Source organism: Peromyscus californicus, unplaced genomic scaffold (assembly GCF_007827085.1).
Source record: "Peromyscus californicus insignis strain IS unplaced genomic scaffold, ASM782708v3 Scaffold_12__1_contigs__length_115047231, whole genome shotgun sequence".
Classification (NCBI taxonomy): domain Eukaryota; kingdom Metazoa; phylum Chordata; class Mammalia; order Rodentia; family Cricetidae; genus Peromyscus; species Peromyscus californicus.
In genome coordinates, this window is record NW_026294413.1 from 75,670,024 (window position 1) to 75,693,967 (window position 23,944).

The 23,944-nt window shown below is 44.8% G+C and overlaps 1 protein-coding gene across 4 annotated transcripts in view; it reads right to left on the minus strand.

The window, feature by feature from the left end:
• Positions 1-712: 712 nt before the first annotated feature.
• The window catches only part of Fbxo34 (F-box protein 34), a 73,766-nt gene continuing 50,534 nt past the window's right edge, over positions 713-23,944 (minus strand). For 3 of the 4 annotated variants that reach the window (XM_052733409.1, XM_052733411.1, XM_052733410.1), the window contains exon 2: positions 713-3,459. In XM_052733409.1, the coding sequence (XP_052589369.1) occupies positions 1,341-3,449 (2,109 nt within the window). In that variant the 5' untranslated portion in view covers positions 3,450-3,459 and the 3' untranslated portion in view covers positions 713-1,340. Of the gene's footprint in view, positions 3,460-8,305; positions 8,329-23,944 lie in introns of those variants that run through there. The other variant, XM_052733413.1, reaches the window with a different exon arrangement.

Genomic DNA, 23,944 nt, shown 5'->3' on the forward strand with positions numbered 1-23,944 from the left:
CCAGAGTTCTGGGATTACAGGCGTGAACCACCACAAAAAGCTTCCAAACAAAACTTTAGAAGGACCTTAACCAGGGGGCTGGAGAATGCCACCACAGGTAAGAGCACTGGCTGTTCTACCAGAGGTCCCGGGTTGGATTCCCAGCACCCACACATGGGCTTACAACCCACTCTAACTCCAGTTCCAGGGGATCTGATGCCCTCTCTTGGCCTCTTTAGGCAGCTGGTGAGCACACATCAAACTTTGGTTGTGTTTTTTGGTTGTTTTTGTTGTTGTTTTGTTTTTTTATTACAACTCAATTCCTAAGGACCTTAAAAACCCTCCCATTCAGCAGCTGGAGAGATGACTTGGGTAGAATACTCGGGTTCAGTCTGCTGAGTGGCTCACACTGCATGGACCTCAAGCTCCACGGTACAGCTCGGCTGCCTCTGTCCTTCTACGGTGCTGGCCCTCGAGAGCCAGCACATGCACACACAAAATACATCTTTGGGCTACAATGGCTCAGCAGTTAAGAAAACTAGTTGCTCTTGCAGAGGACCCAGATTAGGTTTCCAGCACACTTTCAGAGGGTCCCAGTACCACCCACATTTACGCATAAAATCTTTAAAGATTATATCCCACCCCCACCCTCCAAATCTTTGTAAACTCAGGCCCCATTTAAAATGTGCATTCTTTATTGAAGTTTTTTTTAAAAAAAATTTTTAACCAGACAAAAGGATGGACAATGTTTTAATCTGACTATTATATGATACTGTCTTATTCTGTGTTGATTATGTTTAGTCAACTGCCATAATATACAATATTGGATTTTCATCACATTATTTACAGAGGGGCCAATGCACTCATCTCCAGGTAAAGGCGCTCAGGTTTAATGTGCACTTTCACAGCCCCATGAAAACACAACCATTATATACACTGTAAACACCACAGGGCATAAAATCCATCTGCAAACATTCTCACAGGATCAAGCATACAAGGTGTAAGGTAAGGTGCCCAATTTTCTGTTTTAGGCATAATTCTCAGAGGTTTTGCTTTCTTTTCCACTCAAGTACAGAGCCAGTACTGGAACACTTCAGATCCCCTTATGGAGACTACCTGGTGACCTCTGAATGTCCTTGATGGAGGAAAACAGGCAGAGTTCTTCCCGGCTGAAAGGGTTAGATGTGAGGCACCACTACACGAGCCATGGAACGCATCTCATGTACAGTTGGTAAATTAAGAGTTGACAAACTGCCCTAGCGATGGCAGTCTCATCTGAGCAGACTCCTGAAAAGGGGGAAGGAGTCAACGCCTCAGGGTTGACTCGGTGTTTCACAGGCCTGTGGCCTCTCGCCTGGACTTCAGTACTCCTCTTCCGTCTCGCTCCCTCGTGCCTTCTTATGGAGTGCCCGATTAAAGCTGTGGCAGGCGGGTAACCAGTGATTGTCATGGAGGCCCAGCTTACAGCCAGGAAAGCCCTTCTGAGACCTGTGGCAGCACATCCAGTACCCAGGCCCGTAAGGCAAGGCCTGGCAGTAGGGTTTGGGGTGCCACCGGCACAGGGACACATCCCCTTGCACATACTTTTTCTTGCACTGCTTGCAGGGGTCTTCTCGATAGCGTGGGTCTCGAACCCACCGAGAATCTGCTGGCCTGATGTTGTAGTATTCGATGATGAACTTGAAATAGCGGCAGGTACATTTAAGAACCGCTAAACTCCTGGTGGGGAGTAACCTGAAGATCTTAACCATGATGTGGTGAGGCAGGCATACCATGTATTGCTGAGGCTCCAGAAGTTGCTGGATTTTAAACCTGGTCTCCAGGAAGTCCTGAGACACCTGCTTCTTCCAACTGGATGCCTCAAGCACTGGTAATGTACTGTCCACCAGAGAGGCTGCCGGGACAGATGGCTCCACAGAAACCTCTTTCTCCTCGCAGACACGGTTGCCCTCAGCAGCATCTTGAGGCTTACTGGCCTCCGAAGCCTCCTGTGTTGTGTGTTCATTCAACTGGGAGGAGCACTCTTGCTGGTCCTGTCCCGGTGACAGGAAAAACAGCATCCCTGGAAGAGGCTCTTCAGGGGGGTCTAAAGCAGAAGGCTGCGCTTTCTCTACTGTGCACACAGTGATGCTGATGCACACAGGTTCCTTTCTCTGGTCAGGACTGTGGCTCCCGAGTGGGACAAGGGCTCTACTCATACAGCTGATAACAGTTGTGGGCAATTCGGTGGCTTGGAGACAAGTGTGAGAAGAAAAGGGCAATTCTTCAAATTCACCTGTCATTTCTATGTCGTGCCTGCTGCAGTTGTTCCCAGCTGTTTGCTGACCGGGCTCTAATTCTGCACTGTCCACATGAAAGCTCACACCCGCTGGCAGTGAGGGACAGCCCTGAGACGTACCATCCCAGGCCTGGTCGCTCACAGACACTGACTGCATGGGATGCACCTCGATGTCAGGTGCATCGTCGTCATCGTCGTCTTCGGTGCCCTTTTCCTTTTTGTCACTGGCCTGAGCACCACTGGTGAGCAGCACCCTGCCGACATGCCGACGGAAGCTGTTATTCCGTGACAGGGTCCCAGGTTCCCGCTGGCCCTGGTGCTTTAGACACTCGGACTCCAGCCTGGCTACCATGTCAAGGACACGGACTGGCTCGCTCTGTGGCCTGCCAGCCTCAAAATTCCCTCTTTCCGTGGGTTCTTCACAGGTTCCTGGAGCACAGAAGGGCTCAGGTGGCACACCTCGGGACGGGCCAGTAATCTTCACAATAGCAGGCGAATTTGTGCAGGTTTTTGCACAGCTAGCTAGCAGAGCAGTGGCCCTCTGCTCAAGGAAGGCAACCATCTGTATCACCGACAGAGGCCGCCCCGTATAGACACCATCCCCACTGTCCCTGACATAATGCACAGAACAGTGCTCGATGCCACATGCAAAGGGCTCCGGCTGGTAGCACTGACCGCTGATTTCTCTCATCCTTTCTAGGTGCACCTTGGCTCTCTTAAGATCCCCTGACTTTTTCCTTCTTTTAGTGGCTCTCCCATCGATATCCCAGGAGCTCTTGATCTTCATAGACCCTATCATCCTGCTGCTGCACTGGTGGGCTGCGAAGAATGCAATCTTCTCCTTCGTATTCCCAGGCTTGACGATAGCCCAGCTGCCAGGCAGCCCTTCTTCTCCACTCTGCTGTACTGTTGCAGACGGCACATTCTTTTTGGCTTTCACATTCAAGCTGTTCTCCACAGGACTCTTCCCACTCATACTGCACAGAACATTTGGAGAAAGGATCCCAAAAGGTTTTCTAGATGTTGCTTTGCCAAGGGAGGCTGAAGGAAAGACAGTTGGTTTCATGTAGTTAGCTTTGCCCTTTTCATCACTGACAGAGTTTTGGTGGCTCACAGGCGTTCGCAGGGTGTCCTTGCTGACTTCGAGAGGGAGCTCTCTCTTTTGGAGTTTCCAGTATGGCTTAAGGTGCATAACAGATGCCCTGGAACAGGAGAGAACAGAACTGACTTAGGTGCAGCGTCTAGCAAGAGAAATGTGTTTTCCCAACTTCTAAAGTCTTTACCAAAAGTCACAGTTCAGCTCGTTAGGGCTAATAGTCACCGTAAACGAATCCTTTAAGTGAGTTGATGTACTGAGACTGCTTCCCTATTACATCTTGGCACAGAGGTAGAAGGACTAAAGAACTCCCCCGACCCCAAGATTGTTCATTTCGTCTTGTTTTTAGGAGACAGGATTTCATGGAGACCAGGCTGGACTAGGACTTTTTGATTCTCCTGCCTCATAATCCCAAGATTACACGCAGTATTGGGGATTGAACCCAGGACTTTGTAGATGCTAAGCAAGTACCCTACCGGCTGAGTTACAATCCCACCACCACCTCTGATTCCCCATAACTAGTCTCTCATTACACAGCCCATGCTGGTTTCAAACTTGTGATCTTCCTGACTCAGCTTCCCTCAATGCTGGGACAACAGGCATGCATACCATACCCAGTCCAAGTAGACTGTTTGTGTGGTGGTTTTTTTTGTTTGTTCTGAGAGTGTCACAGTTTGTAATCCTGGCTGTTCTCAAACTCACAAAAGATCTTTCTGCCTCCCAATGGCAGCAACTCTCAGCCCCTAGTATATTTTTAATCGTTATCTTTCTAGGTCATCACAACTTGCAGTTTATTGGCTCCATGTAAAAATAATTGTCATTTCCTCAAGCATTCCCAGAGTGTTAGCTATTCTGCTGTCTATGACTTTCCACTTGTTTGCAGTGGGCTTTATCTATAGAATCTATAGATAGGAATCATATGAACTGTCCATCCTTACTGTCCTTTTGACTAAGACCAAGTGTCAGATCTAAGTGTCACGGCTGTAGCTATCTTAAATAAAACATGGAGCCCATATTCGTCACTAATTCTGAAAACATTTCAACTAGTCCAGACAAATCAAAAGCCATGGTGCCTTTCTTTTTTTCTTTCCTGGCCAGGCGGGGAAGGATGAAGGCATTTCAGAAATGAGACAAAGATGATTACTGGACACTGTCCTGTGTCCTGGTCTCTGCTATCATGAGTAGCTAGACAGGGGGAATACAATCCAGGCAAGGTGTCTCCTCTCTGGGTTTGTGTAGATATGCTAGCTGAAGGACTGAAATACTAGATAGCCCAATGACACCCACCCTAGCCCTTGCCACAAAAACTCCCTAGGATTGAAGAAAGTGTTTTCTAGAGATGTCTAGTCTCCTGAAAAAAATCCTACCAACCAACATAAAGCTCTGAGGTCACAGGTTTGTGACAGGGAGTGAGGCCACACTTGCAGACCTATGCATGGAGATCCATTCGAGTGGAGAAGATCGCTTCAGACAGGCATCCTGGGGGCACAGCCTTCGCATGCATGGCTTTCTGAGTGTCTAACTACCTTCAGGTATCAGTGCTGACTCAGGTCAAGTGTGGACACTGTTCTTTACCTTTCATTTTAATTTCTGTAGTTCTCCAGTCCAGGCTCGGCTCTCTTCCATGTGAATGGAAACTGCATTTATGGTCTATAAAGTGCCTTTTAACAATTCTTTGACATTTATTCTATATAAGCACAGGTGCATGCCTTGTAGCACACAGGGAGATGCAGAGGACAAGTGGCGGAGTTGGTTCCCTCCTCTCACCATGTGAGTTCCAGGGATCAACACGGGTCTTCAGGTTTGGTGGCAAGCACCCCTACACACGGAGCCAGCTCTATCCTGCCGTAGATCTTCACAATTCTGACTGCTCTCGGACAGCTCAGACCCTAAGCACCTGGAGACCGTTCCCCGACCCCCCACCCCCGTCTGCCCCACAACATTGTAACAGCTTTCTGTCATCTGCTATAATTTAGTCTTCCCCAAAGAATTCTTCAAGAACAAGATGATACATACACACATACATAAATAAACAAATAAATGAGTCATGTTGAGTGCTGTCTCTTTGTGCCAACTATGTGCTGGGATTTCATATCCTTCTCTAAGTGAAATGAGAGCAATGGAGGTCAGAGGGGGGAAATAATAAGTTATCACACAATGATTTCATTACCGAATACCTGTGAAGAAATTTAAATTTCAGCAGTGTGTATGCTGTTTTGCGTTGCACAGTGTTTTCTTTGCCCCCTTTACCCTCAGTAGTTTAGGTGCTGTGTGCTGTGCTGCCTAGTTTGACGTCCACTTGACACACACTACAGGCATCTGAGAGGAAGGAATCTCAACTGAGAAAATGCCTTCAGAAGATCAGGCTGTATGCAGACAAGCCTCTAAGGCATTTTATTTAGTGATCGATGGAGGAGGGCACAGTCCATTGTGGGTGGGGCCATCCCTGGGATGCTGGGCCGAGCAAGCCACGAAGGAGCAAGCCCATTGTGGGTGGTGCCATTCCTGGGCTGGTGGTCCTGGGTTCTATAAGAAAGCAGGCTGAGCAAGCCAGTAAGCAGTACCCCTCCATGGCTTCTGCATCAGCTCCTGCCTCCAGGTTCCTGTCCTGCTTGAGTTCCTGTTCTGACTTCTTCAATGATCAACAGTGATGTGGAAGTGTAAGCCAAATAAACCCTTTCCTCCCCAACTTGCTTTTGGTCATGGTGTTTCATCACAGCAATAGAAACCCTAACTAAGACAGGTACTATTATTGACAGAGACATTTGAAAAGAAATTAGTGTAATTGGGGAAGGCATTTGTTTACACAAAACCTGTAAAGTCCGCTCTACTGAAAATAACTGAATCAACAGTTTTAGCAAGATAAAAATTGGAGGTATCCCAAAGAAGGAAGTCAGGGAATAAAGGTGTCCATAATCCAACTGACTGCTGGGGAGGGAGGCCTAGGAGGCACCATGTTTAGGTGTTGCTGCTGGTTGAAGACTCGGGGAGGCGTGTCAACTTTTCCCCTTCCCTTGGTGGACCTAACAGTTCTGAGACAAAAACTAGGTTCTGGTAAGACTCTGACTACAAACATCTGAGTTTTGGTTGAAACTGGTGGTGAATTAAGGATATAATGCAGGGTACCAGAGCATCTGTTACAAAAAATAAAAACAGATGGTAGCACTTTGCCCACCCCCATCCCACTCTAGAGACAAGCACAGTGGAAAGTTCCAGCGAGGTTTCTATGGCTGCCAGTCTCTTCATTACTTAATCAGAACCTTGTCCATGCCAGTCATTATCTGTGCTAGGTAAGTACTCCATCACTGAGCTACAGCCCCAGTTCTCAAAATTCTGTTTTGAAAGTTTGCTCTACTTAGCTAGGCATGCTGGCACGTGCCTACAACCCCAGCACCCACCGTATGTAGAGACAGAGACAGGAGGTTGAGGACTGAGGTGGTGTGAGGACAGTGTCCATTGTGGGCACCCTCAGCTACACGGTGATTCTGAGACCAGCTTGGGCTACATGCCTCTGTTTTAAACAAAGTCTGCTGTAATCAAGCCCTCCTCTCTTGTAATGAAATAAAATGTAAACCTACATATCAGAATAGCACCTACATATCAGAAGGGCCCATCCATCAGTTCCCCAGGACTGGGCCCAAATTCTGCGTTAAATCTTACACTAAAGTTGGAGGGGACTTTGGTGACTGTCACATCTAACAAAAGGTGATGGTGGGGCTGACTTTGGCTGGGAGCTACAGGAGTGAGGCAGAACTGTGTGACAGGAAACAGAGCAAAGAGGTTGTGCTCATGCATCTCTCCTAAGCTGGGTAAATAAAGATGGACTTCTTTATCTCTCCCGGAAACAGTTAAGTGAGGGCCTTTTTACTGTCCAAGCCTTCAGCCTCAGCTGCTCGGGTTCTTCAACAGTACCTTCCAGGTCTGCTTTCTTTCCTGACTCTTGACATCAGAGCTCCTCAAGGTTCATTCTGTTTACAGACCGTGATTCCTTTTAGGTGATGTCTAGATGACCATTCCTAACTCTAATTAGTTCCCACACGTGGGTGACTCTCCATCTTGCCATTTCCTGTGGCCTACTCTCCTAACTTGAGAGCCTACTGTTTGTTGTCTGGTAGACTTCACCTGGATGTCAGTAAGAACCTCAAAACCCAACACTACTAGGTGATGACAGACAACCTCAGGTACCCACACTAGCAAGCCAGAAACGGAGTCACTTAGGTTCCTCTTCCCTGGTCCCTATACCAAGTCACTAAAAGAAGTCCTCCTCAGCATCCCTAGCACAACTACTAGGTTATCAAGCATTTTCTCTCTGTTGTACTGTCAGTGGTTACGAGACAGACAGAGTACTAGAGTCCATGCCAATCCGGCAACTACCGGCTTTCCCTCCTGTTGTCCCACTTCTAGAACTGTTAGGATGGGACCAGAAAGATGAAAGCTGATCACATCACCAACCAATTTTAAAGCAACAAGATCCATAAAACAACAGCTGCAGAACTCACTCACATGAATAGCTACCCTACTTAGCATTACTAGCCATTCAGGACTGGATACTTGCACAACCGTAAGACATGGTCATTGCTACAGAGAGACAGAAAACTAAACAATTACAACAGCATGTGACAGTCTCTGTAGGGTGGTGTGGGTACTGTGAGAGTCCAGGAGGGAAGGAGAGAGGAGGAATGGGCATTTTAGAGGTGAGGCTACCAGCACTGGGCTTGAGAGGAAACAGGTCTCAGAGGCCCTGACTTTTTAAGCTAAAGCCTTGAGAGAAAACATACAGAGTCCTAAGAGGCTCAAAAGGAGACGTTTTGGGGAAATGCAGGTAAGCAGAGTCTGAGCTAAGGTACTAACAGTAGGGAGATGGGATGTAAACAAGCAAGATTGGAATTTCATCACGATTAGAGGACAGAGGAAAAGTATCAAGGGTCTGTCCTGTGGCTTCGGCAACTAACTCTGCGTGAAGAAAGGCTCCTCTCTGGATGGCAGCAAGATGGCGGGCCAGGTCTGCAGAAGGGAAGGCAGAGGGAAGCTTGCCTTCTCAGAACTGTGCGGCTCGAGAGCCTGTAAAAGAATAGATAAGAAGTCAGGTGGACAAGAGGCAAGAGGGAAGCCAGCTGCCACTGGGGGGTTTCAATTAGAGACTGAAACCAGCTGTTCAACAGCCGTCTCCCAAGAGCTGCATGATCAACGGGTACTACTTCCTAATAGAAGAATGTGTGCAAATGGAATGGGGTAGTTAGTGCATGCCTACAAACACAGCAACTGAGAAGCAGAGGTAGAGGGTGAAGAATTGGATGTACGAGTGCATGCTCTCAGCCCCCAAGACTTTATCTCAAAAAACCCCAAACCAACCAAAATGAGACTAGTCACTACCAGAGTCTGGAACAACACATAGTGCATATATTGAAAAGTAAGTGGTCAGTAATTAATTAACAGGCAGCATGTGGTTAGGAGGGGGGGGGGGGACTAATTTTTCTGAGGACAGTGTCAGCTGGTGGGAGAGTCTTGATGACCCGCTGTGAGGAGCTGTGATGGGGGAGCAGAGAATTCTATCAGAGTCGCTTTCGGAAGCTGGGCTGTGAGGGAGAACGTACCTGTCGCCCTGAATTTGCCAGACTGTGGTGAAACTGACAGTCAAGTACCCAAAACGTGGACAGTTTCATGCAGTGATGAGCAAAACCCAGTTTTCAAAAGCTCTAAGTATTCTGGTTGGATACCATCTAAGTCCAGCTCATAGGCTTGAGAAGGCGGGGGGGGGGGGGGGGGGGGGGGGGGGGGGGATGCTCAGCACTTAAGAGCACCGGCTGTTCTTGCAAAGGGTTTGGTTCCAGCACCCACATGGTGCTCATCATCATCTGTAACCAATCCAGGGGATCCAATGTCCAGTGCCATCTTCTGACCTCTGTGGGCAGCACATTCATATGGTACTGATACACATACATACATGCCGGCAAACATATCATAAAAATAAATAAATCTTAAGAAAAAAGTGGGAAAACATCTAAAGATAGTATAATATCACAAGTTTAGGCCACAAAAGATTAAATTTATGTGTTTAAAAATGTGTATGGGGTGAGGTGTAGTAGATTACACTTGTAATCCTAGCATTCAGGAAAGTGAAGATGGCTGTGAGTTCAAGGTCAGCCTGGCCATAGTAAGTTCCATGCCAGCTTGGGTTATGATGTGAGACTTATCTTACCCCTACCATCAGCCAAAAAAATTGTGTATGAACATCAGCACATCAAAAAGTCAAAGTAAGGTTGTCATATGTCCAGTGCCGGGAATCAAGTCCACAGCCTTGCACATGCTGAGCAGGCAAAGCACCGAGCTACATCCCTAGCACTTGGTCTTTTGAGGTAGGGACTACAGTCCAGGCAAGAGTCAGCCTGTCTCAGCCTCTCACTTGCTAGGATTACAAGTGCCAAACAATAACTCTATATACAGGGATAAACTTGATCAATAAGGAATTCAAAGGCAACATGTGATGAGAATAAGAAAAAGGGCTAAGAATTTTTTAAAGATCCTGTCTAAAATATTAAAAAAAAAAAAAAAAAGCTTTCAGGCTGGGTGGTGGTGGCACACGCCTTTAACCCCAGTACCTGGTACGCAGAGGCAGGAGGATTTCTCAGTCTGAGGCCAGCCTGGTCTACAGAGTGAGTTCCAGGACAGAGAAACCCTGTCTCAAAAAAACAAACAAACAAAAAAGGCTTCTAGAAAACAAGTACTGTATCTTCTTCCTCAGACCATCACAGCGTGCGTGCGTGCGTGCGTGCATGCATGCGAAGGGTGGTGGTGGTGGTAATGATTTATAGCTCCACCCTGATTGTCAACTTGACGGGACCTAGAATCACCACAGAAACCAATCTGTGGGCATGTCCATGAGGAGCTCCTAGATTCGGTTAACTGAGGTGGAAGATCTACTCTAAATGTGAGGTCCCAAATGCCTGAGCAGGAAAAGGTGGACAGTTACTCATTGGCGGCCTCCTGCTCCTCCCGCAGCCACCCGCCCCAGGAACTGTATCTTCTGGAACTGTGAATCAAAATCAATCCCCCCTTCTCTAAGTTGCTTTCGTCCGGTATTTTGTCACAGTAACAAGAAAAATAATCAAGTCATGACTTCTGCAGACGCAGAGCTAGGTCATGGTAAAATTTAGATATTAAGAATAAAACGGCAAGCTCAAGGCTTGAGAGATGGCTCAGTGGTTAAGAGCACTTGGAGCCCTTGCAAAGGATGGGAGGTGGATTCTACAACTCCAATTCCAGAGGATCCACTAATGTTCTCTCTGGCCTCTAAGGCAAACATTCATACACATAAAGTAAGAATAATTAAGTCCTAAAAACACGTAGAACCTCTTAGGATCACTTTCCTTCTTTAAAAAAAAAAAAAAAGGCAACCTAACGTGGTGGCTCATACCAGTAAATTAAATTAAACACTTAGGAGGATGAGGCAAGAAATCAGGAATTGAGAGGCTGGCCTGGACTACATAGTAACACAAAACAAAACAAATTTCAAATGTCTCCCACAGGTGGCTGCTAGGCATGCTAGTACACACACCCGTACCCAGCCACTCAGGAGGAGGAGGTAAGACTACCTTAGCGCTGGAGCTAAGAGCCAGCATGCACACCACATCAAGGCCTCAAACAAAACACGGAAATAACAACAAAACATCTGGTCCATCTACAGTACAAATAAAATTATACAGGATTCTGAGGGCATCTATAAAAGAGCTTTTATCTCTGAAATGAGGTCAGTTTTTCTTACATGCCAAACAGCAGAGTAATGCGCCGAGACAGGCATTATCAGAGCAGTAGTTTTTAAAGAAGGCACAAGACACTCTGCTGCTGTTAACTGAAAAGGTGCCCAGGCCAGGAAGGTGTGAACAGACAGAAGCACAAGGAAAAAATGCACCCCACATCTCTAAGCACAAGGAAAAATGCACCCCACGTTCTAAGTACTGACAGAATGCATCCAACTCCCACAGAACACTAAAAAAACCCTTTGTGTGGGAAAAGAGCTTCTTACAACGAGCTCAGAAGACTAGGGGATGGCTTTGTCAGGAGAGAGTCAGCTATTTCCTTCCAGTTTAAGAGAACAGAGTCTCACTATGGAGTTCAGGCTGGTTTTGAACTCAGGGGCTCAGTGTCCTCTTACCACCATGTAGCCAGAGCCATAGACACCTGGCATTACCCATTTATCCATGGGTTTACAGGAACATTCACCAAAGCATTGATGGCTGAATTTGTCCCAGGGTGGTTAAATGGTTAGTAATGAATAATGGGAAAAAAAGAATCTCCTGTTATTTCCTAATTGACGGCAAAACCAAGCGAGCGAGCGAACACAACAGGGGGGGAGAACGGCCTTTGGAAAGGTGCAGTTCTAAAGAGTGGGATGTCCAGAGCTTCCACCTTACAACTGGCAGTGGTACTACAGACAGCAGGGCCCACTTGACTCTGGGTTGGTTGTTACAGGAGCTTTAGACCATAAATCAGACCAAACAAAACTAAGTTTCAGAGAATAAGTAACCAATGATAGACTCCACAGGGCAATGAAACAGCCATGCACAGCAGTGACAGTGAGTTAGCACTGGACCCCCAAAGGCTCACTGCAAGGCATTAGCTCTTCTTTTAAGGCCTCTGTTTAAATTGTCACATTCTGAGGTACTGGGGGCAGTCTGCAACAGACAAACATTCAAGTGTGTATAAGAACTCCCCGGTTTAATATGCCTTGAAATCACACGAAAGAAAATAATGATGGATCACACTCTCCTTCAATCCCCGAACGGGGGAGGTGAAGAGGCAGGTGGATCTCTGTGAGTTTGAGGCCAGCCTGGTCTACAGAGTGATGGAAAGAGACAGGGGAGAGAGGAGATAAAGGGGAGAGAAGGGAAAGAAAGAGAGAGGGATAGAAGGGAAAAAAAAATAGGAAAGCTAACTGATAGAAACTCTATAAAGCCAAGATGATTCAAGACCTCATTGGTGAGAATATAGTGGACAAATTCTAACTTACTAAAAGACATATGGACAGGGAAGAATGTTATCATCCCTGTGAATTAAAATCTCTTTCATAACAAGTACAGTGATCATCTACTTTTTTCTTCCAGTCAGCAAACCTTTGAAACACTGATCAAAGAAAATGGGCCACTCCTGAGGAAATGGCACATGTCTTCAAAGTCTGTCACTGTTTCAAGAGATTCACAAACCACCCCTCTAAAGTTCATCAGGGTCTGCAGGCTTACGTCATGGAGTACTAACTTACAGATCACTTGTCTATCCAAATGGAAAACAAACCTTGGGCCAGGGCTGTGACTCACTGGCACAGTGCGTGTTTGGCATGCAGGAAGCTCTGGGTTTGAGCCCAGCTCTGCACAAACCAGAAGGTGGTGGTACAGCTGGAGGTGAAGGCGCCGAGTCAGATGGTCAAGACAGTCTCCAGTTACACAGCTAGTTGGAGGCCGGCTTGGACTACATGAGACTCTCTTAACAAATAAATACAAAATAAAAAGCCTCTTAGAAGATGAGCAAGCCTGACCTCAGTTTGACCCCAGGAGCCCACTGCGGAAGAAGAGAACAGTTGTTCTCTGACCTCAGGTGCCTTGAAAGTGACAGGACAGAGGAACATGGTCACTTGAGCTCTTCTCCAAAGCACGGAAAGCAGCACAGTCATCAGCTCAGTAATGAATTTTAAACACTAGCTCAAACTACGGGGTAAGAGGGAAAAAAAGAGAATCCGTCTTTGGAAAAACTCTAGGGTTGGGGGGACGGCTCTGTTGGTAAAGTGCTTGCCTGATAAGTGTGAGGGCTGAGTCTGACACCAGGGTCCATATAAAAGAGCCTGGCATAGTGACATTCACTTGAACCCAGCACTGAGGAGGTAGACAGTGGGGTTCAATCAGCCTACCCTACTTGTCAAGTTCTAGGCCAATAAAAAAGCCCGTCACCAAAAACAAGATGAACACTCCCCTGCAGAGCAATACCTATAATTCCTCAGTCCTCTACACACATGCATACACACACACAAGTATATGCTCACATGCATGTGTGTGTGCACATATACGTACAAATCTAAACTGCAATTTGGCATGATGTTAGCTGCAGAGGCCAGGATAAAAAGATAATATGTAATAGGTAGGAGTCACTACAGGCTATCATTTCAGCATACCTAACTCAGCCAGTAAGGTACTCTGCTGTGAAATTCGAAAAGCTGGCTTGTCCTCCTGACTTTCCTTTAGAAGGAATTCTAGATGTATTCAGACAGTTCTGAGAAGAAGAAATGGATCTGTAGTGTCACACTTTACCTGTGCAACTGTGCATGTTCGCTGCACAGGGCAGCTGCTGTAGTTGACTCATTTAATACTACGGCCCCAAAGCCTTGCTCAACTGTATTTTATATGAGGTAGCCTTAATACAGGAAAGGGATGCCATAATGTGATACCTATCTGTACTGTCCAGAGTGGCTCAATCAGATCACTCTGGCTTTGTTATTAGACCCAAGACATTAGAATAGTACAATAAAGTGCACACACATTAGGAGCTGGAGAGATGGCTCAATGGTTAAGACACTGGTTTCTCTTTCAGAGGACCCAGGTTAGATTCCCAGTACCAGCATGGTGGCTCACAACCATCTGTGGTTCCAGTTCCAGAGGATCCAATGCCCTCTTCTGGTTTCCACAGACACTGTATTCATGTGTTACACAGACATAAAGGCAGGCAAAACACCATACACATAAAAGAAAAATAAATAAAATAGCAAAAAAAAATAATGTTTTAAAAAACCTTAAATTTTGTCTCAACTTAATATATCTTCTATATCTCCACCAACAGTCCAAGGGTATTTTTTTCTTTTTCTTTTCTTTTTTTTTTTAATTTATTTATTACATATACAGTGTTCTGTTTGCATGTGTCCCTGCAGGCCAGAAGAGGGAACCAGATCTCATTACAGGTGGTTGTGAGCCACCATGTGGGTGCTGGGAATTGAACTCAGGATCTCTGGAAGAACAGCCAGTGTTCTTAACCTCTGAGCCATCTCTTCAGCCCAGTCCAAGGGTATTTTAAAGACTCGGGTAATCCTTAAATGGCACTGAGGTTAACAAGTTCTGAAAGAAGAAAAGCAGTAAGAATGCATAAAGGCGAAGATAGCAAACAGACCTGAAGAAAATCCCCACTATAGTCCCAGGACAGAAATGTCACTTAGCAACCTCTACTTTCTGGGCTGCCAACTTCAGCTATTTGCTTTAAATAAAATACGTAAGTGGTGACTAGGATTCCGTATATATGCTTTCAAATGACACGAAAGTATCATCACGTTACAAACATTAACAGAGACTATGGGGAAGGCCCTGGATGACACCAAATGAGCCCCAGAGCCCCAGTGCGGTCAAATGGAAAATGGGCCTTTCTGTAAACTGGAAAGCCTAACAAACAGTATTCTCCAAGCCTCTTTTCTACAGAAGGCGGAGGGGAACACACATGTGTAATCCTAGCACATGAGACATGAAGACAAAGAGGACTGTCCTGAGTTTGAAGCCAGCCAGGGCTATAAAACAAGTACTAGGCAAGACTGCATCTTGAAAAAGTCCCCACTCCAGAGAAAACAACAAAACAAAGCAAGCAAACAAACCATAAAACCAATGCCTTCAGTAAGTCATGCCCAAGCTACCTGTACTAGTACTTTAGTACCAAGGACTTTATTGCTCAAATTTCAAATCAAGTCCAGAACTCATACTTCAGAAAATAAGCATGCGAATTCATTTTAAAAACTCAAGTATAGCTGGGGATACACACCTCAATAACAGAGCACTTGGCTAGCTAGCATTTGAATGCCCTGGGCTCAACGGCCCCAGCACCGTAGAAAAAGAAAACTAGAAAAGCAGCGGGAAAGGCCTTAAAACAGCTACACATGGCATCCACACAGAGACGGACATGTTAATTTGAGTACAAACTAAACTCTAACAAGCCGAGAAAGGAGTGTCATTAAGTAGTCTAAGACAGCACCCTACCTAGACAAACCATAGGGAATTTGAAGTTGGCCTGTTCCCAACTAGTTACTCAATATACACTATACCGAAAATCTTAACACCGAATCCTGTCCCTGCTACCCAGGGTCCTACAGGACACTAACTCAACAAAAATACAGTGAAATGAAAATGGCCTTCCTCCCAGGCGGTGGTTAGAAGAAAGAAGGAATGTCAGAAGCAGTCACACCCATTTTACAGCCTTTCCTGTATTAAGGACTTGAACTGCTAAGTCACAAAACTGAAACATGCTAAGACATTACAGGGACTCCTGATGAGACAGAAAAACACTTTCAAAACCAAAACCTACCAACTGCAATCTGCTCAGTCCTGGAGAACCAGCCAGCAGTTTATAGGAAAACCTGGGAGAATGGGAATTAGGTTAGCCACCAGAGGGATGTACAGAACAGCAAAATCCGGTCCATGGGGGAGCTGTCGAACAGTTCCTCAAACAACTTCCAACTCAAAACAGGAAAGAAGGTGAGAGGATATACTTAATAAGAGTCCCTTTTAATAAGAGAAATAATCAACACATAATGCTAACACTTGGGCGGTAAAAACAGGACCAGGAATTCAAGGCCACTCTGGGCTATACGTGGTAATGAACTGCTAAAGCTTATTATACAGAGTTTATTTTTCTATTTCTGTACAGAGCTGGATTTTCCTATTTTACTGTTTTCAAGGAGAGAAAAATAGACAGAAGCATTGGGAAACACTGGAAAAGTGAGCCCTGAAATGTTTGTTAGGAATGCATAGTGTGGAGTTTACACAGTGTGGAGCTCCAGGCTAACTGACGTGGAGAGAGGTTTGTGGGTGAGGCCGCTCTGCACCCTGAGTCCCACAGCTGCATTACTCCTTCCTGGTTCAGACAATGGGCACCAACATAAGATCTCACTCCACTCCACACCCATTACTGAAAACTGAACAGGAAGTAAATCAGGAAGCAATTTAAAAAGCAAGAAAAGGGAGATACTAGGAAATCAAGTAATAAAAAAGAACTGAAGTAAGAGGGCCAATGGTCAATGGTGACCAATTTCTCTCTTTTTTTCTTTTAAAGAAAGCTCAAGATGTATTGTTCAAAGGTCTCACTACTGTGGTCCAGGCTGGTCTTGAACTTGAGAGCTTCTAAGTGATAGATTACAGGCATGAACCATAAAAGCTGGTTCAATCAATTTACTTCTTAAACACATGATTTTCTTTCTTTTTAAGTTGTGTGTGTGTGTGTGTGTGTGTGTGTGTGTGTGTGTGTGTGTGTGTGCGTGCATAGGGAGAGGGGAATGTGTACCTACGTCAGCACGTGTGTGGCGGTCAGAGGACAATTTGCAGGAGTCTATTCTCTTCTTCTACCATGTGGGATCTGTGACTCCAATTCAGGTCGTCATGCATGGCAGCAGACACTCTTCGGAGTGTCTTGTTGGCCCTAAACAGGTATGACTCTCAGCCCCCAGTCTACATTACTATAAACAGCCTATATAGTACCTGAATCTATCTTATTAAACGACTCTTCACTTTTACCAACTTTAATGTAAGATATATGTAAAAACTTATCTTGTAAATATCTTTTTATAGCAAGAATGTAAGTATCAAAGTGACTTAGTCACTTTTATTGAGCACTGACCACTTAGCTAGATACAATTAATATTCTCATTTCACAAACTAACTTACCAATTAAAATTTATAACTCTTGGGGGCTAGAAAGATGGCTCAGCAGTTAAGAGCACTGGCTGCTCTTTCAAAGGACCAGTTTTGATTCCCAGCACCTACATGGTGGCTTGTTACTGTCTGTAATTCTAGCTGTAGGGGGATCCTACAACCCTCTTTTGGCCTCGTCCAGTGGGGTGCACAGACATATACATGCAGGTGAAACGCTCATTCAAATACATTTAAAATAGTAATAAATTTGATTCTTGTTTGCATTTTTGAGACAGGGTTATCTATCATTATTACTATGTAGCCTAGGCTGGTCTTGAACCCATAATCTTCCTGCTTCAGTCTCCCAGCTGCTGGGATTACAGTCATTAACTGTCTCTCTCTCCTGATTAAGTCATTTTTTTATACATGGTGTTAGGGTGTGTATGTGAGAGAACACTAGCGTGAGCACTTGCATCTGCATAGCTAGGGGTCAAACCCTTAAGATATTGTCCCAGTATACTTTATAGTACTTAAAACAAAACCATGCATGTTTATATGAACCACATGTAACAACCAATAGTCACAAGTGTCAAATGAGTTATATAATATATAATAGTCACCAAATGAACTGTACAAAGGTTCCTATCAGAAAGCACAATGCATTTGATTGTTTTCCCTTAATCCTACTTCTCCACTCTCTAAAAGGAAATATAGGTCACAGATCAAAGTCACTTATTTTAATTGACTTTAATTAGTAACTAATAATTTAATTAGTTCTTAGTTGGGTCTGGTGGTACAGATTGGCAATCGTAGTGTGGTGGTCTGAATGTGAATGGCGAATGGTTCCCATAAGCTCTTATGTTTGAATGCCTGGTCCCCACTTAGGGAACTGTTTGGGAAGGATTAGCAGGTATGGCCTTGTTGGAAGAGGAGTGTCACTGGGGTTGGGGTGGGGTGGGCTTTGACATTTCAAAAGCCCATGCCAGGCCTAGTCTCACTTGCTCTCTGCTTGCAACTTGTGGATCAGAGGTGAGCTCTCAGCTACTTCTCCAGCACCCTGCCCGCCAGCCTTCCTGGATTAACTCTCTGAAACTGTAAGCATGGTAAATGCTTCTTTCTATAAGTTGCCTTGGTCATGGTGTCTCCTCTTAGTAAGGGAACAGTGACTAAGACACCTAGCTACCGGGAAGAGGGGACAATGTAGCTAGGATAGGAGGATTTCCAGTTCACGGCCTAGATGGGCAATTTAGCAAACCAAACATGGCAACTTAGATCTTGTAATCCTCACTTGGGGGACGGAGCAAGAAGACTTGTGGTTTCTAGGCCTTCTGGGTAAGTGCTTTTAGTAGCAAAGCTGTAAAAGAAAAACCACAGGGTTTTCACTAACTGAAATACAGAGAAACTAAAGCAGGCTTCCCTTAATTAGAAGCCCTAGTGTTTATCAAGAATTTTGTCACCGGGTGGTGGTGGTGGTGGTGGTGGCGGCGGCGGCGGCGGCGGCGGCGGCGGCGCACACCTGTAATCCCAGCACTCGGGAGGCAGAGCCAGGCGGATCTCTGTGAGTTCGAGGCCAGCCTGGGCTACACAGTGAGTTCCAGGAAAGGTGCAAAGCTACACAGAGAAACCCTGTCTAGAAAAAACAAAATCTTGTCACAGCCAATTTTTTTGTTTGTTGTTTAAATTTTAAGATAACAGTCTGGAGCTTGCTAGGTAGACTAGGCTGGCCTTGATGTCACCTGCCTCTCCTTCCTAAGCAGGACAGCATGCCTGGCTCCTCAGAGTCATTTATGCATTGCTTTAGTGTTCTGCAAAGGGTCTGTAATTGAAAAATGGTGGGCTACTGCTATTACCACCCTTCTTTGCCCAGGTCTCACTCACTGTACTATCCTCAACCCACCAAAATTACTAACCTGCCACTGTGGGCCTCTTTAAAATTACCAGAACTGTGCTTTCCTGGGGCAATTCTCCTGCACCATAGTAGGATAATCTTAATTCCTTTCTGTATTCTTTAGAGTATGTACCACAGTGGCTTATAATGGAAAAGCATCAAGTAGAATGGAATCTATGCCAAATGTAAGGACTTCAACCAGCCAATAGGCAGACTCTCTTAAATGGGACATCATAAGGATCTAACTAATCAATACTTGAGCATCCTAGGAAGCTGAGAAATAAAGCAGCTCCGTCTATCATTTCTTCATCTTGTGCCTTTTCCCCCCCGCAGGTGAGAGGTGAACAAGACACAGAAATAGAGGGTGCTATCTAGGCCACAGTCACCCCATCTTGGTTATGTTCCTGAAAAGCGAAGACGTCTGGCTGAAGTAGTAGTTTCCCCCAGTATTCGGGTTACTTCAACGATTCCTGTGCAATGTAAGATTTTATAGAAAATTCTGGACACTAGCTTTGTGAAAACAAACACATTTACAATAAAGTCGTTTACTTTTTAATACTATCAAATTAAATAGACTCGAAACAACTTTCATACTGCTAATAGCTTCTGGGATAGAACAGTCTAGATATGTAGGTATTCAGCAACCTCCCTCTTGCTTTCAAAAGCCCCAAATCCTGTTTTTTAAAGTATAAAGACACCAAGTTTTAACCTGAAAGACTGTAAGGTCTCCCCATGAGTCTTCACTATGCCAAACACAGCTGTCCAAAGGCATGTCTACATTTTTAAATGTATGTCTAGATTTTTTTTAGGCATTTTAAAGGCATGTCTAGATTTTTAAAAATAAAAAAGCCCAACTATTATCAGCACAATAAACTTTCTGATAAACAGACTCCTAAACACCCAAACTAGAAAGGAAGAGAATACTAAGCAGAAAAATACTTTGATGTTTGTTATAAAATATAATTAAGCTGTGTCCTATCATCATGTCCTGGTTATTTCTGTATAGCAATTTTATATTAATTTTAAAAACATATATACTATTAACTTCAACAGAAAACTGCAATTTACCTGGTTCCGAATTATTAGAAAGTATGCACAGATCACATCTAGAGCCCTTTAGTATTTCTGTTACTAACAAAGCAAACCACAAAAGAGGCTGACGGCAAAGATCAAGGGTCACCGCTGGCCAAAGCAGAGCACACTGTTAGGGTAGGAATGTGAAAATCCCCCACAGGCTCCTGTGTTTCAACGGCTGGCCCTCAATTGGTGGCATTGTTTGGGGAGGTTGTGGAACCTTCTGGACATGGAACTAGTTTCAAAATGTAAGGACATGGGGCTGGAGAGTTGGCTCAGTGGTTCAGAGCATTTGTTGTTATAAAGGCCCTGGGTTCAATTCCCAGCACCCACATGGAGGCTCACCACCTCTTTGGGCATCAGGCACACATGTGGTACACAGATGTACATGCAGGCAAAACACTCATAAACATGAAATAATAAAAAATAAATCTTAAAAAAATGTGGGAACATGGAGGCAGGGTTGCTGTGGGATGTTCTGTATGGCAAATGTGTTGCTGATTAGTCAATAAATAAATCACTGATTGGCCATTGGCTAGGCAGGAAGTGTAGGCGGGACAAGGAGGAGAATAAAGCTGGGAAGTGGAAGGCTGAGTCAGAGAGACACTGCCAGCCGCCACGATGAGAAACAGCATGTGAAGATGCCAGTAAGCCACGAGCCATGTGGCAAGGTATAGATTAATGGAAATAGATTAATTTAAGCTGTAAGAACAGTTAGCAAGAAGCCTGCCACGGCCATACAGTTTGTAACCAATATAATAAGTCTCTGTGTTTACTTGGTCGGGTCTGACGGCTGTGGGACTGGCAGGTGAGAGAGATTTGTCCTGACTGTGGGCCAGGCAGGAAAACTCTAGCTACACAGGGCGTAGACCAGAGCTCCTCCGGGCCTCTCTTTCCAGGTCCTAGGAGAAGTGAGCAAGTTAAGCTGCATCTCTCAAGTATTTTGCCACAGGAAGGAGAAAGACCACACAGGAGACACACAGGGAGGAGGAAAATCCAGGGGATAGAAGAAAACAGAAATGGGATAAAAGAAACGACAAAACTTCTTCATCCGAAGTTCCTACTTTACAAATTACTTCCCTATCATCCATTTTATAGATACCGAGCAACCACAATCACAGCTAACAAACTGCTGGAATTTATGATGCACGGTTTCAACCTTTTCCTTTCCACACTCAGGACAGGATTGCTACTTCTCTTCATTGCTTCGCAGTCAATCGTAAGCCACTGGAAAAAGTAAGACAACAACATAGATACCGCCCCCCACACCTCCCCTAAACTTAGCAGCACGTGCGTGATATTTAGTAGGGAATGCTTTAAACCTACAGTTTTCACAGCATCTCATTTGGCTTTTTCTGATGCTGAGTCACTTCTATCTTGGGGCCACTCTGCCAGCTGATCCACTTTCTCCACTCTGTTAGTGGTCCTGATGTGAGTACAATCTGTGTCAGCCCCTCACCATCTGTACTCATGCAACCATTAGGGAGAAAAGGAGATAAGCACTCAGAAAATGACACCAGTCAAGACCACTGTGCGGGGCAGTTTCCATCAGCGTGGCACAGCTGAAGACCAGGGACACGGAACTTCAACTGAGCAACTGTCCCCATCAAAATTGACCTGCGGGGCATATCTGTGGAGCATTTTCTGATTAATGGAAAAGGGAGCAACCCATTGTATGTAAGTGGTAGCATCTTCGGACAGGTGGTCCAAGAATATCTACCAAGGATATCTAAGAAAGCAAGCTGAGCAAGCCATGGAAAGCCAGGAGTAAGCGACATTCTTTCATGGTCTCTACTTCAGGTATTACCTCCACGTTCTTACCCTGATGTCCCTTAGTGATAGACTGAGACTTGGAAGTATACATCAAATAAACCCTTTCCTCTCCAAGTTGCTTCTGGTCAGTGTTTTTTATCACAGCCACAGAAAGCTAACTAGGACAATCCAAGAGTCACAGATATAGCCATTACATCATAGCTCAACATTCCTGATACACTGGTGCAAAATGTAACTTTTTTTAAAAAAATAAAAGATATAAATGAGGTAACTAAATGCCCACTATGAAAACATTTAGCAATATGGTTTACTTCAGGCTCTAGTACATCATCCCACCATGTGTGAACAACACTTATATCTCAGTTTTAGACAGCTTATTTAAGACAATCTGGAAAAAAAGTTCTCCATCTAAAAAAACTTAGAGCGATTAACAAACACCACTGCCTGGAAACAACTGACGCTAACTTGCAGTACCCAGAGCGTTAGGGAGAACTGAGCTCTAGACGTAGCTCGCACTCAAGGAGACCCTCTACAAGCCAGGTCTCTCCGCCAGGCATGAGTGCCATAAGCCTGTAATCTGAGCATTCAGGAAAAAGGCTCAGGAGTTTAAGGTCATCTTTGACTAATAGCAAGCTCAAAGCCAGTCTGGGTCACATGAGATGCTGCCTAGAAAAAAAGAAAGGAGGAAAGAAAAGAAGAAATAAATAAGGAAAGAAAATCAGTTCTTATAGTGAAAGTAACATTTATTTTGCCTTCAAACAGAATGTACAGTTAAGAAAAATATTAAACACTCTAAGGTAACCAAGTATCACATTCTTAGTTCTTGAATTCACTAGGAAAATATTTTAATGCCTAAAGATAGATAAGCTTCAATGTACTAAAAACCTTGATTTCGTGACGGCAAAATGAAAGCTCAACAATGTGCAAATGAAGATTTCAGCAGCGGTTAACAGAGAGGAGTGGAGAGAATTGCCAGGTGTGATGGGACATAGGAGCCTGTGCTCCGAGCCTTGTGAAGAACAATCATGAATTTGCGACTAGCCTGTCCAAGACAGACACAGACAGGCACACACCCAGAGGGGGAGGGGGGAGGAGGGGGGGTAAGAGACGGAAGGGCGGGGTACACAGCATGCACCAGAGTGCCCGCCCAAATGATAAACTGAAATCCTACAGAACAAACTGGGATTTGTACTTAGACTGCATGTGTCACCCTCAGTTTCAAACCAGTATTAGCCAAATTGATATCAAAAGACTATTTTGTTTGTTATAAAAGCAAAGCACACATATGATCACAGAACATAACTAGAAAATGGTTTATACATGGAAGGACATCAATACATTTGTTCTTTGGGATGGAATTCATTACTCGAATTTGTATCATATGACTTTAGATCAGCAGTCATTCAGTGCAGGAGAAGATGAGAACAGTGTAGGAAAAGCTATTAACAGATATAAACCAGAGAGTTAACAAAAAAAGGAACCACAAAGGAAGTAACCACTTCCAAGGCGCACCTCCGTGAGCTCTGTACCTCCTCCAGCTCTGTGGTGCACTGAAAGCATCTGGTGGAGCCTGCAGAGAGCAGGCTATTAGAAATGCAGTGCTTAACTGTGAGGGCTTTTCTTCCATCTCATTTAACAAGGATAAAACAATTCCAGCCTCTAATCTAGACGTTCAAGCACATTGTTTCTCCTCTTCCAATTCCACAGTTCGGAAACCTAATTATCTTTCAGCACCAGTCTCGGTCCTCGCAGTCAGTCACTCAGGCTCCTCCTAGGTTCTAAGCATCCTTTCAGAGGCAATAAACAAAAACTCCACCCTCCTCAAGTGTACTTTCTAGTTTGGAGATGAATTTAAAAACACACATCTGTAATGAGATCTGGTACATAATAAATAAATAAATATTTTTTAAAAAAAGAAAAAAAAAAAGAACCTCATTGTACCGGGCAGTGGTGGCGCACGCCTTTAATCCCAGCACTCGGGAGGCAGAGCCAGGCGGATCTCTGTGAGTTCGAGGCCAGCCTGGGCTACCAAGTGAGTTCCAGGAAAGGCGCAAAGCTACACAGAGAAACCCTGTCTCGAAAAACCAAAAAAAAAAAAAACAAAAACACACACACAGGACATAAAAGAGCGAAGGCTGTGGACAGACAGGGACATGAATGCACACACACAAGTGTTCTGCTCAGGTCAGACTTCCCAAGCTGCTCTGCAGCCA